Source organism: Colletotrichum paranaense (genome assembly GCF_030867605.1).
Source record: "Colletotrichum paranaense strain IMI 384185 chromosome Unknown Scaffold_1.1, whole genome shotgun sequence".
In the NCBI taxonomy this organism is placed as follows: Eukaryota; Fungi; Ascomycota; class Sordariomycetes; order Glomerellales; family Glomerellaceae; genus Colletotrichum; species Colletotrichum paranaense.
In genome coordinates this window covers 1,211,704-1,226,324 of record NW_026848959.1, presented here as the reverse complement: position 1 = coordinate 1,226,324, position 14,621 = coordinate 1,211,704, and the positions used below count along the sequence as shown (strand labels likewise).

The window sequence follows — 14,621 nt, the reverse complement described above, 5'->3', positions numbered from 1 at the left end:
GTCAGCCCATGCAAGCATGGTATCCACATTACACCCGTAGTGCACTTATCTCCATGAGCTAAACCTCCACAGATTGAGCCTGAGTTCCAGCAATATACACAATGCACCAAGTTTCGATCAGGTCTATCGCCTCAAGAGCCATCCATCGTATGATGTCGATGGGTATCGCGTTTCAGGTTGCTTCTCGGGTGCCGTTGAACTTGATGGGAGATTGGCCAGCTTCTGTATGATTCTCCCATCCAAGTTAGGATCGGGACCTCTGTAATTGTACACTGACGCGTTGAACTCGGGAACTAGACGAGGCCTGCAGGCGAAGAGCATCTTATAAAGCTGGTTATCTTGCCACTTTCCGAAGGCCGTGGACAACACCAGGTCAAAGTACCGTCCGAACGGGGCAAATTGAAGGATGTGGTTGTAGACATCGCCATCGCCAGTTTTTTTCCCTTCCAAAATACTGTGTTTAAGCCCATCTAGCTCATGGTAGAGCGTGTTCTTCGGTATCACAAGTCCCGAGGGGTCATGTGCGTCGATGCACTCCAGCATCCACTTGAAGACAAGATCGCTCAAGACCTCGTTCGGTTTGATCGCCTTGCTAGACCAAGCCCACGCCGGCAGAAGACTCTCGAGTCGCTGCGGCAGCACGCCCCTCACAATCTTGAAACTTTGTCGACAGATATCGTAGTGCGTGCCTGGGAACCAACGCTCCGTAATGCCGTACGACGGTCCATACTCTGTGTCGCGGGAAATCAGACACGGCTGGTAAGCGTACAGGCGGTCGTGTAGCGAGACGGCGTGGTAGACTTCGGAGACGACGCTTGATACGTGGTGGTCATGCAACTTGGGCCAGTCAACGCCGACCGCGCCCGCGAACTCTGGGATGCCGCGTTCCCCGACCGAGTCGAAAAGCCCCATGAATCGAATCGGCGATTCGACGACGTCTCCATCTCCGATCAACGCCCAGCTGTGCTTCCTTCTAAAGATCCGCGATTGCTCTGACTTTGGCGTGTTGGCTCCTGACGAACATCGGTAGATGCGATAGACCTCCTGGCAGAGCTGGTGTGTCTTGTCAACATCAACATCCCCGTTCAGACCGTATACTGGCTTCACTATCCCGCAATTATTGATCATGCCCGCGACGGAGCGGACGATAAAGGCTCCTTTCGAAACACCAAACATCCATATTTCGGTTTCTTGTGGGGTGTAGCCGTGAACTAGGTATTCGTAGGTATCTATGCATTGCTGCTCGATGTCTTGGACGTTGAGACCGTGAATTACATGGCTTGAAGGCCTCGGTTAGCCATATTCTCTTCAAGAGGATCGTCAAGAAAGGGTCTTCTACTCCATGAACGTGCTACCTACGGGCACGCTGTTGACATAATGGGCCTTTCCTGTAGGGTGGAGGTATCCGAAGTCATCGTCACTAGGCAGCCCAGATTCTCCCCACACCAAATTTGCCAGCCGTTGTACGTTGGACTCTGAGTTGGCTTCTCGACCAGTCCATACTCCATCTGATAACACTATCAGCGGATTCTTCGCCGGGCCTCGGTATGACATGATGCTGTGGTTTGGCGATAGCTCGATAATTATTATCGAAGGAAGCTGTGCCAAAGTATTTGTGTGTGTGAATGCAGACTGTCAAACATTGGCAAATTAACAAAAAGTCAGGAATCAGCTGCTTTTGTTGCATGCGACCTCGAGGCGGAACTTGTGGAATGCGTCCTGTTACTTGGACCTCAGGCAATATCATAACAGTTGGATTGGTGGTGTTTTGCATTCCATGATGGAAACTTGAATGGCCCCCAAACCTCTTTAGACCACCACGCGGCGACCTGGATCAAAATATTGGGCGAAGGCATCAATAAGAACACATGGCTTTTGTCAGTCCTACATGCATATGCTAGTGACGAATTTGATTGAGGTGTAAATTTCGTCTTTACGACTGCCCAGTAGCTACATTGACGACCCATACTGTTACCAAAGGTTACATTCAAACAAGAAACAAGGTCTGAACCCTCGACCACCCAGTCTCAAGGTCTTGCGCAACATAGCCCGCGTCAAATCGCAAAACCGCTAATTTCTACGAACAGCAATTGAGAAGATCTGACAACCCTTTACTCACTGCTACGGGTCTTGTTTCACTGTTCTTATACCGCGAAATTAGTCAGATACCGGCAACCGGAAGCTTCAGGCCCAGGCCGGCTGGAAACCCTCGGCGGCCTTTCGGGCTAGATGAGTATGTCTCAGTTTCCGTGCTCTGGAATGCCGATCACTTGATCGCAATTTGACATTGGCACTTTCCAGATTTGGCCGAAGATCTTCTCATCTCCCGGGAATAATACGAGTGAATATGCCGCGATCGTTGTCTCCGGTGATATGCACGAATCCCATCTGCATTAAGATCCACTCCCCAACCCAACTGGGCGCAGGCTCATGTTCCTCCAGTCGCCTTCCATGATTTCGCTCCCAATCATCACACCAATTTCGAGGAATTGCAACATGTCCATGTGCTTTGTGGCTCGCTAGTAGCCCTGAGAGCTGACCGTGGATTCCATGAGTACTTAACTTGCTGGGTAGACTTTGCGACTCTGTGAGGACCCAGTCAGATCTGTTTGCGGATCTTAGTGGATGCTGCAGGCTCACCAGTCACCAGTCATAGGGCGCTTGGTCTAGGGGTATGATTTTCGCTTCGCATCTCATTTCTCTCCTCCTAAGGATGTGAATAATTGCGCTTGCTTGTGAAAGGTCGTGGGTTCAATTCCCACAGTGTCCAAAACTTTTGCTGATCTCAGACTGTTGACGGTAGTTACTTTTGTTCTTGACCTATGGAGGGGAAAAAACAAGTGCTCACTCACCGTGAGACATGATATATGTATGGCCTTGCTTGACATGTCTGATTCCGAGATGGCGCAGTCGGATTGCTTTTGTCTCAGAGTTGTTCTTAACTTTGACAAGTCGTTACAAACTAAAATACTGTGTTTAGTGAGTCTTCGGAGTTGTAATGGTTTGGCAATACTTGTTCGCTTGCTGCTCATCCTTTCGTCGGCCACAAACGAAGTCGTGTTTTACGGTCCATTCTATTGAGACTGAGTGGAATTTATCAAAGAGAATCCGCACCGATATAACTCACCTGCTATGCTGTAACACTGAAGTCCTCTGCTTGGGGAACAACGTTGCCTGCTATTATCCAGGCTGTCTAATGACGACATCTGATGTTGAGACTCGCATCGCTGTTTAGGTGTGCATTCATTGGACATGGTTTTGGACTGTTTGGGGTCTAGCTAGTTGTTGCCTGCAGACAGAGGCCGCCTATCACCCGTCCTAGCGCTGCCTCAACCTGCATGTCAGCACGACTTTCTACAGTTTGACACGTTATCGTTCGCCTACAGATGTATGCCAGGAATTGTGGCTGAGCAAATAGTACTGGCGAGGCGCAGCGTGAGGCACACCTACGTGATATGTTATGGAGACGCTGTCAGTCCTTCTTCTCACAAGATGTTTCGCGAACACTCTCTGTCTTCTCATCTTCAGATTCAGGAGCAATGGCCGATCCACTTTCAATCACAACTGCTTGTATCACATTAATTGGCGCAATTGGGAAGACGACACAGGCTGTGACGAATTTTGTTCGAACGTGTCGCGATGCGCGCGAAGATCTCGCCGCTGTCAGCAGAGAACTGTCCGATCTGCGCATCGTGCTCGAACTTCTCATCGACGATACCGCCACCAAGGCCTCCTTGCCTGCTGCCTTCGAAAAACACGTATTGGCCCTTGTCGGGAACTGTTTGGGTGTGACAACGGAGATTGCGGGGGAGCTCGGGAATCACGATGGCCGAACTGGGCCAGCGCGGTGGGCGATGGGAGGCAAGGAGACTGTCAATCAGCTGAAAACGATGCTCGAGACGCACAAAGGCTCGTTGAACTTGGCTCTCGAGTTAGCGAACCTGTAAGCAGTATTACCGCAGCTTTCATGTTATTATCGAGGTTGGTGTTAATCATTCGCAGTGTATCTTCCAAAGCGATCAAGGATGATACCGTCGTCATTCGCAACGATGCAGGTCTGATCAAGGAAGACACAACGAACCTCTTGCGACAAGTCTCCGATGTCACTCTACAAATAGCAAGGATTCGCAAAGCTGTGGGCGCCAATCGACAGATCAAAGTCGCCAACAGCGATACCATTGACCTCTGGCTGGAATCCCTCACATCCTACGCTGAAAGCGTTTGTGGCGATTTGCTACAGGATTTGCCGCCAAACGCTCATGACCGAATGCTGCTTCCGGAGACTGAATTAGCAGGCAGTGGAATCGTCATCAGCAACGATACCATCGGAGACATCGGGCCGATGAAAGTTACCAAGATACACCAACTCACGTACAACAACGGCATACACTACATCAGATCGAAGGGGAGTCATCTCATCGGTGTAGATGGAGTTTCCAACGTAGTCATATGGGATATACAGACCGGAAAGCAGTTGGGCACTCTGGACACCAAAAAGTCCCATTCATGGGATATTTACAAAATCAAAACAGCATCCATCTGTGGTCACGATTCAGAATACATCATACTGCATCAGTATAAAATAGGCGCCTCTCTTTGGGATTGGAAAAAGGGCAAGCGAGTCCTTGACGTGTACCAGACTTACCAGGACTTTATCACACTCCACCCAGTACATCTTGACGGGAAAAGACTTGTCGTGTTCTGGCATGACAAACACTCTATATGGAAGTCAGAAAAGCCGAGATGGAAGCACGAAAAGCTGGCCGAGATTCCTGGGCCAGCAGAAATTAGCCGGATTGGAATATGGGGTAACGTCGCCGTCGCGCTGCTGAAAGACGGCAACGCAATCTGCTTGGAGACATTGACGGGCTCAGTCAAGGCCAAGAACTCGATCCTTCGACTTGGACAAGAAGACAAGTGCGACAACTTGGCGATCGGCCTCATCCTTATTCGGCAACCGGACGACGGACATCGTGTCTTATTCTGGATCCCAGATGTGCCCCATGGGTCTGTCATGGTCATTGCTTGGGACATCGAGAAAGACAGGGTCACTCACTCTCAATATGGAGGTTACGTGAAGCAAGAACATGAGCAAGGAAAACCAAAAGGCTTCTGGCCCACGGCGTTTTTGGATCGTGGTGCGTTGATGACACATGGAGAAGGTATTGACTTTTTCGACTTCGCCACGGGAAGGAGACGGAGATATCATAATCCATTCCCACACAAGAAAGAACTGGAGGTAGCGAAGGAAGTGTGGTATGGTTTATTCGGCCGCAAGTACCTCAAGGTTCCTATCAATTTGGGACGGCAAGCCACCGTGAGTCAGTTCGAAGGAAAGTACAGAATTGCCGTCAGGGCTCCTTGGGGAGGTGTAGAGGTGTGGGCATGGGAACTCGACGAGGTTTCCCTTGAACAACAACGAGAGCAGAGGAATACGACAACAAGGTCCATTGGCAGTTCGACATTGGCAGCTGACTCATGATCTTTCGTGGATATTGAGATGCAAGTTTTGAGTCTTGGACTTTCCGTACATCAAGTAAGCAAGATACATTGTAGATAATGTTGTGCCAGAACGAGGAGACATAACACCTTGTCGACCATCATAGACCCAAGTCAACCGCAGAGAACAGTAAAATGTAGTACAGGTTGATCCCTCTTCGAGTATGGGACGCCGGCTAAGTTACGAAGATGAAATTGTGGGAATAACTCCGTGCAAAGTGTGGAGTCTATCATGGCTACTGGTGGACCACGACTCCATCATCACATCCGATATGGTGTAGTGGCCAACATGATGCCCTCTCATCTCTTTGAGAGGTTAGGCATAGCCCCGAGTTCGATTCTCGGTTTCGGAAATTGTAGATTTGTTGTTTTTGCTGTTTGTTATCGCATAAAAGCTTCTAAAAGCTCAGTGTATTTTGACGCATGGTACTTGTAATTAGGACTAAGTAGTCTTTACTTTAAGGTTGGAGTCATGCAATGTTTGGTTTTGCTAATGTCTTTAGCGATCTCGATTCTTTCCTTTCTTTTCTCTTTCATCCACTTCAGAGATCTGATCAGGCCGGAGCAGTGTGAGAATAGCGAATATGTGGCTCTGAACTTGCTCTTACCGCAAATAATGGGAGCTGTGAGCGACCGTGTTGACGAAAACCATGCTTTATTAGACGGAAGCTTTGGAAGTGAGAAGGATAAAGCCAATTGACAAGATGTAGCCGCTGATTTTCATTTGTATTATTGGAAGCGCCGCTGGTATCTAGAAGTATATGACGAGGTGTCGTTCTTGGGCCCTCCTTTACCCTGCAACTCAACAGCATCGATGATGTAGTTGGCGCTCAGAAAGTCAGCATCTCCTTTCCCAATCACCCCAATCACAAGTGTGTACTGTCCCGTCTTGAGCTCACTCGCAGGTACTTCCCAACTATACACGTCGCCGAACCCGCGATAGGTACCAAGGGTTACGCCGCGAGAGTCGATGAGTGTCTAAGAGTTGTGTTAGAATATGAACATGCCCAAATGGCATCCGTACGGGATTGCATTGATGATGATAACCTACTGGGGCCCCTGAATCCGCTCCTTCCCACTCGTTCATCTTGACACTAGGCCTGCCGCCTTGTCTTACGAAGCACATTTTGTTCGAAGTATCACGACTGAACTACTTTACTCGAAACGAATGAGCTGAATTGACAGGAATCGGAGTTTGTTTTCAGTAGGCTATGTTCGGGGCCTGAATCATGGGAAAGCCTCATGGTAAGACCTGTTTCCGTGATAGGTACCCTCGTTCACATGGGTGCTCAGACTTGAGTGGGCTAGGTTTCTTGACGTGTCCCGGAAAGACTCTTGCTAGAGACTTACTTTGATGAAGAGTAAGCTTTCTCAAATGTATTCCACAAGATCGTGTGAGAGACATTGATCACTTAAGTGAGGTTGTCATTTGCATGGAACGCTCAGCAATAAGTGAAGGGAAGGATCCGAAGAGGTCGCGCCTGCCACCGTCGCGGGTGGATCAATCGCGTAAAGTGCGCTAATGCAGGGATACGTACTGCCTCCCACAGGGTGACGGGGCCTCAGCTGCGCTTAGTCATCCAGAGCTCCACCAAGATTTCAGGACAGCTTCGCGACTCCTTTTCCACTTGTCAGTGCTTCCAAGAGCACGAGAATCGTCATCTCTTCGCCAGCTTTCCAGTCACTCCTTTCAGCCACGATTGCTTCTGCTCAAGGACAACAGCCGCGAATCACATCTCGCACCATCAATCATATCGAGCTTCCTATAGCATCCGCAAACATGACCCGCGCTCAGCAGACCATCTCTCTTGCGCTCCTCGTGAGCTCGGTACGACCCCTCCCTCCCTTGTGTCCAGAGCCATCCCACCTCTCTATGGAGCGTCTGCTAACGGTCAATCTTCTGTTGTAGCTCTACCTCGCTCTCTTCCTCCAGCTCATCCCGATTCCTGCCAAGATTCAGAACGATGTTGTCCCCGTTGTACGTAACCGCGATCGCAATCTCGAAGCAACCCCTACGACCCGACCCAACCTTGCTAACCTATACTCCGTGCACACAGCTGCCCTTCTGGGCCCTGATCTCCTTCGGCTCCTACCTCCTCGCCAAGCTCGGATACAATGTCATGACCTTCAACGATGTGCCCGAAGCGCACAAGGAACTCATGGCCGAGATTGAGGAGGCCGTCGTCGACCTGCGGAAGCTTGGTGTCGATGTGGACTAAGGAAAGGACGAAATCCCAAGAGACCCACGACTCGATGTGAAAGCCGACCAGATAATATTGTAGGATATTTGGGGGATGTAGCTCGAGACTCTCAATGAAAATGGCGTGTCGACCTCTGGTATCTCGTTCATGACGTTCACATTTTCCGCGCCCACCCGAGACTCGTACAACACGACTATCCCTGCCACGTATGCGATTGGAGGAGGCGACTAGAGAGGCGGCAAAGCTCGGTACAAATACTTGATATTGCGAAACTCAGAGCTGCGAAGGGTCTACACTCGTGTTAATGTCAAGTTTTCATGACTGTATACTGGCACAAGTAGCAGCTATCAGTGCCTGGTGGACGCTTCATTATCGGATTCCCGTGACCTACCTATCGGCTTTCAAGTTGCTCAGGATAGCTCGATGTTAGACCTAGACTTTCGATTCAATGAACACCGCAACGCCGCGACACGACCGTTATTGCAACAAGCCAGTCATCGTGATGAGCCTCACGACCACGACCATTGTTTCCGGTGGCGCTCTAGACCCAAGTGGGAGTAGAATCGCTCATTTACGCGACCAGATTGAGGAGCCTGTGACCATTGCAGCATATTTTTCTTGGTGCGATTGAAAAGAATTTGTCAAACATGACCGCCTTCCTCGCCGTTGATCTCGCCAAAGTGCCTGTCCGCCAGTGCAAGAAGTGCCCATGAACACCTGCTACCTAACGGCGGTATCTCTCTGGGCTAGCAGGCCTGCTATGTTTGTCTTTGCTCCGTCTTTAATAGCCGACATCTGTCAGCTATACACGAGGCACCTTATTGAATCAAGATGATAAGCTGGATGAAGACTTGCTTGTCTCTTGGGACGTGTCGTGATGCCCGCCAGCTGATTGAACATGGACTAGAACTCGGCAAGCTGGACGACTTCCTTCCAGTCCGGAACTGTGCACTGTCGCCTGACCATACACGGACAACGGGATACCACTTCGAATGTAAGCTCACTTAAGCATCTTTTTGGTGTACCGACGAGTGCTGACTTGGTGAGCTTGCTCTGGTTAAGAGCAAGCGCTAGAGCTCAGGGTCTACATCTTATTCCTGAACCCCAATAGGCGCTCCAGTCATCCAAATGGCCTGATATGGAGATGAGCCTGAAGCATATTCAAACCATTCGTCTGCTCGAACTCGCTTTCTAGCCTATTCCCATGCGCCAACAAGTTCATCTTCGTCAACTGTTGTCAAATGCTCTGATCCCTGCGGGGTTCGGAGGGGTAGCATGACGCAAATTGACCCCTGAGAGCAACGTCGGGCCAGAAGTTAAGCTTCCCGACTGCTCCACTCACCGATAAAGCTCCCAGCATAATCTTGCCGTTGATGACAGACTGATCATCCAGCGACGGACCCTCGGGCGGGGTGGCACAGGCAACGTTGGCTGAGCAGGGCGTCCGGCCGGTAACCGGAGCTCGGAGGAGTTTGCCGGCTAAAGACGGCATGTTGCCGAGAGCTTGAGCCATCTGCTTTCGCACAGCTAAGAAGTGAAGCATCACAGCAATCCGCGTGTCTCCAACAACCCGTTGACCAACTATCATCACCCTTTGCGAAAACATCGTCATCATGCCCGAGCCACCCTACCCCCTGCATCCCTCGGTCGTCGACCGCATCAACCCCGAGTACAAGGACTTTTACAACAAGTTTGTCTTCGATAAGCAAGTTGTTCACCACCAGCCCATCTCCGCGTCTCGTGCAAGCGGCACTCTGATCCCGGGCGCCGGCCCTAAGCTCGAGGTCGCCAGCTCAGAGGATTTCACCATTCCGAGGAAAGAAACGCGCGGGCCTGACATTCTCCTGCGAGCTTTCACCCCCTTGGGAGAGAGGCCGGTCAAGGGATGGCCACTATGCTTTTGGTTCCACGGCGGCGGTTGGGTCTTGGGCAACATTGACACGGAGAATGTCATCGCCACGCACCTCTGCAACCGGGCGAAATGCGTCGTTATCTGCGTAGACTATAGGTAAGTAGAGTCCCGTGGCACAAGACGGCACTGCAGCCTGAAATCCGAGTTGCAAGAGGACACACTAACCTTGACAGACTCGCGCCAGAGAACCCCTTCCCTGCAGCCGTCGACGACTGCTGGGAGTCGGTCCTCTGGGCCATCTCCACAAATGGCACCGAGAAGCTCAACCTTGACATCTCGCGCATCGCAATCGGAGGCTCATCAGCAGGCGCAAACCTCACGGCAATCATCTGCCAGCGCGCAACTAAGCGCCCAGACTTCCCGACCGTGGCAACACAGCTGCTCTCTGTGCCCGTCGCAGACAACACCGCCACAGTGGACTCGACGAAACCAGAGCACGCATCGTGGAAAGAGAACGAGTTCACCCCCGCCCTGCCAGCGGAGAAAATGATGTGGTATCGTCACCATTACCTCCCCGATAAGGAGACTTGGGTGCACCCTGAGGCGAGCCCGCTTCTGTGGGATGGCGATTGGTCCAAGTTGCCTCCTGCTGTTGTGGTTGTTGGTGAGCTTGATGTATTACGAAGTGAGGGTGAGGCTATTGGGAAGAAACTTCAGGATGCGGGCGTTAAGACGGATGTGCATATCATGAAGGGGCAGCCGCATCCGTTCATTGCTATGGATGAGGCTTTGGAAGATGGTAGGAGGGCCATCACGTACTTTTGCGACAAGCTTATAGAGCTGTTGTGAGGGAAGGCTCTGAAGATATCACTCAGATTAAATGAGACTCGATTGAACAACAACAATATCATTCCTGATATGAATGAGACCAGTCAAACTTCACGGAAGGCATGCTTGTTGTTGAGGTGACGGATTCATCGTGATAGATCCCCCTCACGGTTAATGCCGACATGGAAAGGATGCTTAACCACGGTCTCAAAGGCTATAGACGTTTCATTGCACCATGTTTCTTATCATACTTTTGAAATTTTCGAAGGATTTTACATCCAAAGTATTTCTTATTTCTTTTTACAGGACAGCTATGCACTCAATCTCCACATCGACATTTAGTGGAAGAGTCTTGACCGCCACGCAACTTTGCCATGTCAGTCAGCATTTTCGATAGGATCAACGGAGGCGCCACACTCACGTTCTAGACGGCTTGATGTCACCCCAATAAGTGCAATAAACTTCATTCATCGCAGCAAAGTCATCCATGTCCGAGAGGAAGACGTTCACCTTGACCACCTTGTCAATCGTGGTACCGGCGCCTTCCAGTACCGCGGTCAGGTTCTTGATGCATTGGTGCTGAAGTTTCCAGTTAGCGATGAGCAACATCGGTGTCCAATTGAGATGGCAGAATTGGGTTGCAGATTAGGGAGTGCTGCATGCACATACCGTGTGTGCCTGAACGTCACCGTCGATGATTTTCATTGTCACCGGGTCCATGGGAACGGCGCCGGAGCAGAAGACCATGCCATTGGCAATGATGGCTTGGCTGTAGATGCCGGGCAGGGGCTTGGGGGCCTTATCTGTGAGAACGGGGGTCTTTGGGGAGGACATGATGATCGGTAAGCGTGTATTTTGTGCTGGAATGGTTCGAGTTCGGTTCTAAATGGTGTGTTTCTACATGAGCGCAAAAGTTGATCTCACTGCCTCTCCGTCGACCAACACGCAATTGAGATACCATCATGAAAGCTACTAGTCATTCACAAACCCCATCGATAATCCATCGCACTCATCGTGAGCGCCATCTTCTCTGCGATAGGAGTACCCGTCGAAGTCTCCGTTCTCGGATGAGCTTGAAATGCCCGCGGAGAGTTGCGAGGGATCGTCCTATCAACCCCGCAATCCTGAGGTGAGCGGGATTGCAACGTTTCAACACCCCGGATAGCTCACCCTTATCTTCTCTAAGCATTCACTTGTGGGTCGCTTCGGAATCGGATTTCTGTCCCTAAATCTCGGGTTTGTTTCTCATACGGCCATTACTCCATTCACTTACTTTTACGAGATGTTCGCGCCTTGAAAGGTGCTGAACAGAAGTTGTACCCCCACGGACCGCTCATCACCGTCCTTCGTCGTGAGGGCTAGAAGCTGCTTGCACGGCGCTGCAGTTCTCGTCAGCTCGCCCCACTATGATGGAGTTGCTGCAAGCTTTGTGGATTGCGGGGTGCATATTGATAAATGGGCTGCTATGCCATAGGCCATCGGCATCCATCCTTATCAAGCCGTACACCTCAAATGCAGATATGGCATGTTTGCTTCCAATGGCAGAGGCCCAGCACAGGATACGGGTAGGCCAAGCCATGCGCAGTGATTGAAAGCATCCTGACGTGGGAGCTAAAGCGGAGGAGTAATAGTTGACATCGAGCCCTAGAGACCTCCCGTGCGTGGTACCAGTCCTGGAAACTAGCGTACGTCCATACCAGGGTGTTCGACTTTGGACATCTGAGGTCGTTGCTTCTGTAGACTCTAGGTATCGTAACGCGATTCGTGTGGAGATTCAAATTCTCGTCGCAACTCCCCGCCGACCGTGAGCCGACATGGAGGCTAGAACTCACCCCATCGAACAGTTCCTTGCTGACGGATGGCTGAGATGGGATACCCGAAGAGAGCAGGATAGTGCGCGTGGTTGTATGACCCCGCTTGGAGTATCACTCTTATCTCTGGCCACCAACGAGCTTGTCTCTCATCTTTACGAACCAGCCACAAGGATGCTAGATGACCGGGATGAGAGATACGTCAATCAGGAAAAGGATACGCTGGATCAGCGAATGCTACTGCAGCACACTCCATCCGAAGCTTATGTGTGTCGTATGTGTCTACTAAGGCACGGACAGCAATGTCCCAGTTGGGGTAACTGTAACCTTGCATTTTTCTCCCTCTCCCTCGCGGTTTGCACCACTTGAGTCTCCCAACCACGATTCTTGAACTTTCCTTTCGCATCGTTCCTGTGGTGTTAGCCATAAGGGCCCGTGAGACGCACAATGGAGGCCGCAAAGGACAACAAGATCACCCCAGCGACACGCGCTGAAGGATCACTTCGCGATGGATCCGTGGACGGCGAGAACGTCAAGAAGAACGACTACGACGACGATGTGGTTCAAGTCGTCGACAAAGCCGCCGAGAGGGCCCTCTGCAGAAAGCTGGACCTTCACATCTTGCCTGTGCTAGCCGTGATGTGTAAGTAGCCTCTTCCGCTCTCAATCGCCAGAGGGTGTGCTTGTAGTCGCTCACACGCAATTATTCGACCAGACCTGTTCAACGCACTCGATAAAGGAAACCTAGGCAATGCCGAAACCGACGGCCTGAGCACGGATCTCGGCTTCAAAGATGGCCAGTACAATCTCATCGTCAGCATCTTCTTCGTGCCCTTCGTCGCGGCCGCGCCGTTTGTGGCCCTCATCGGCAAGAAATTCGGCCCGGCCGTCGTCCTCCCGATTCTCATGTTCACCTTCGGTACGATGACGATGCTTATGGCTGCCGCGCAAAACTTTGGCGGTGTCTTTGCATTGCGATGGTTCCTCGGCATGGCAGAGTCGGCGTTCTTCCCACTGGTCATCTACTATCTCACCACATTTTACCGTCGCGGTGAGCTTGCGCGACGGCTGGCTGTCTTCTACGCCGCTTCAAACATCGTAATTGCCCCTCTACTACCTATGACGTACTCGTGGGCTTCGTGATTGACATATCGTAGGCAAACGCATTTTCCGGTCTTCTGGCATTCGGCGTGTTCCACATCACCAACACCAAATTGCATCCTTGGCGATGGCTCTTCATCATTGAGGCCACTGCCACCATCTTATTCTCCTTCTTTGCGTTCTGGTATCTTCCGCGTAGCGCTGCGGAGGCGAAGTTCCTTACGGAGGAGCAGAAGCGACTTGCCCACCACCGCATCCGAGTCGACAGCTCATCCGTGGTTGGAGAGAAGATGAAGATCCGAGAAGCAGCCAAAGTTTTCAAGCATCCGACGACGGTAAGCATCTGCCCCTTCTTCAGCTTCTTTCACTTTGAATTTCTGAAAAGAAGGCTCTTACTGATTAAATCTGACACAGTTCGGCTTTCTCGCCATCGAAATCTGCCTTGGCGTTCCCCTCCAGAGCGTTGGTCTCTTCATGCCCCAGATCGTGCAACGCTTGGGATACAGCACGATCAAGACGAACCTCTACACAGTGGCCCCGAACGTCAGCGGTGCTGCCATGCTTCTCATCCTTGCTTTCCTCTCGGATTGGCGACGACTTCGGTTCCCATTCATCGCCTTGGGTTTCATGCTCACGTTCATCGGCTTCATCATCTACGCTGCCATTGACGATGTCGAAGCTGAGATCAAACTCGCATACTATGCTTGTTTCATGATGACTTGGGGAACTTCAGCACCGAGTGTGCTTCTGTCGACTTGGTACAATAACAATGTTGTCAACGAAAATCAGCGTAAGTAAAAACTAAGAAAGTTCTGGTTCTCTGATAGAGACTGACATCGAGACTGCAGGTGTACTTCTGACTTCAATCGGTGTTCCACTGGCCAACCTCATGGGTCTTGTGAGCAGCAACATCTTCCGCAAGCCAGATGCTCCAAAATACGCGCCCGCATTGATCACAACGGCGGCATTCGGCGTGGCCGGTGCCTCATGCGCGCTTGCTCTGGGATTCTTCATGATGTGGGACAACCGAAAGAGAAACCGGGCCGAGGGTGTTACCTTGACTGCTAGTGAAGTCCCGACATCGAAGTTGGGCGATGGACCTAAGAGCCCTCACTTCCGCTGGTTCTTGTGAGAGCGCAGTGATGATTCGATATGGCGAGCTATGTTATGTCTCAGCAAAGTGTGAAAACCGGTCAGGTTGAGATACCCACTGCGAAGCTCACACGTATATATATTATCAAGTCTGTATTTATTATCTAGACTCAACGAACTCATGCCTGTATACTGTTTGGCTTGCCTGCACCACCGTGAGATATTGGATGCGATTTG

The 14,621-nt window shown here is 50.9% G+C and overlaps 8 protein-coding genes across 8 annotated transcripts; 4 read left to right on the top strand and 4 right to left on the bottom strand.

Annotated features, from left to right (window-relative positions):
* Window positions 1-123: 123 nt before the first annotated feature.
* Window positions 124-1,554, bottom strand: CPAR01_00427 (uncharacterized protein; the record flags this gene model as incomplete). Its single annotated transcript, XM_060484719.1, has 2 exons — window positions 124-1,211; window positions 1,356-1,554. The coding sequence occupies 2 exons, from the start codon at window positions 1,552-1,554 to the stop codon at window positions 124-126; spliced, it is 1,287 nt and encodes a 428-aa protein (XP_060355576.1).
* A 1,985-nt stretch (window positions 1,555-3,539) lies between these two features.
* CPAR01_00426 (uncharacterized protein) lies at window positions 3,540-5,482 on the top strand (the record flags this gene model as incomplete). Its single annotated transcript, XM_060484718.1, has 2 exons — window positions 3,540-3,943; window positions 4,003-5,482. The coding sequence occupies 2 exons, from the start codon at window positions 3,540-3,542 to the stop codon at window positions 5,480-5,482; spliced, it is 1,884 nt and encodes a 627-aa protein (XP_060355575.1).
* A 746-nt stretch (window positions 5,483-6,228) lies between these two features.
* Window positions 6,229-6,625, bottom strand: CPAR01_00425 (rhamnogalacturonase B; the record flags this gene model as incomplete). The annotated part of the gene is made up of 2 exons (XM_060484717.1): window positions 6,229-6,477; window positions 6,551-6,625. The coding sequence occupies 2 exons, from the start codon at window positions 6,623-6,625 to the stop codon at window positions 6,229-6,231; spliced, it is 324 nt and encodes a 107-aa protein (XP_060355574.1).
* Window positions 6,626-7,279: 654 nt separating this feature from the next.
* CPAR01_00424 (dolichol-phosphate mannosyltransferase subunit 3) lies at window positions 7,280-7,718 on the top strand (the record flags this gene model as incomplete). Its single annotated transcript, XM_060484716.1, has 3 exons — window positions 7,280-7,327; window positions 7,409-7,477; window positions 7,557-7,718. The coding sequence occupies 3 exons, from the start codon at window positions 7,280-7,282 to the stop codon at window positions 7,716-7,718; spliced, it is 279 nt and encodes a 92-aa protein (XP_060355573.1).
* An 885-nt stretch (window positions 7,719-8,603) lies between these two features.
* Window positions 8,604-9,192, bottom strand: CPAR01_00423 (uncharacterized protein; the record flags this gene model as incomplete). The annotated part of the gene is made up of 3 exons (XM_060484715.1): window positions 8,604-8,644; window positions 8,705-8,753; window positions 9,043-9,192. The coding sequence occupies 3 exons, from the start codon at window positions 9,190-9,192 to the stop codon at window positions 8,604-8,606; spliced, it is 240 nt and encodes a 79-aa protein (XP_060355572.1).
* Window positions 9,193-9,313: 121 nt separating this feature from the next.
* CPAR01_00422 (uncharacterized protein) lies at window positions 9,314-10,401 on the top strand (the record flags this gene model as incomplete). The annotated part of the gene is made up of 2 exons (XM_060484714.1): window positions 9,314-9,708; window positions 9,786-10,401. 2 exons carry the CDS (start codon window positions 9,314-9,316, stop codon window positions 10,399-10,401), a joined length of 1,011 nt encoding a protein of 336 aa, XP_060355571.1.
* A 279-nt stretch (window positions 10,402-10,680) lies between these two features.
* On the bottom strand, window positions 10,681-11,214 carry CPAR01_00421 (endoribonuclease L-PSP; the record flags this gene model as incomplete). Its single annotated transcript, XM_060484713.1, has 3 exons — window positions 10,681-10,747; window positions 10,802-10,959; window positions 11,050-11,214. 3 exons carry the CDS (start codon window positions 11,212-11,214, stop codon window positions 10,681-10,683), a joined length of 390 nt encoding a protein of 129 aa, XP_060355570.1.
* A 1,424-nt stretch (window positions 11,215-12,638) lies between these two features.
* CPAR01_00420 (major facilitator superfamily transporter) lies at window positions 12,639-14,424 on the top strand (the record flags this gene model as incomplete). The annotated part of the gene is made up of 5 exons (XM_060484712.1): window positions 12,639-12,834; window positions 12,907-13,289; window positions 13,349-13,627; window positions 13,707-14,082; window positions 14,141-14,424. The coding sequence occupies 5 exons, from the start codon at window positions 12,639-12,641 to the stop codon at window positions 14,422-14,424; spliced, it is 1,518 nt and encodes a 505-aa protein (XP_060355569.1).
* Window positions 14,425-14,621: the final 197 nt, after the last annotated feature.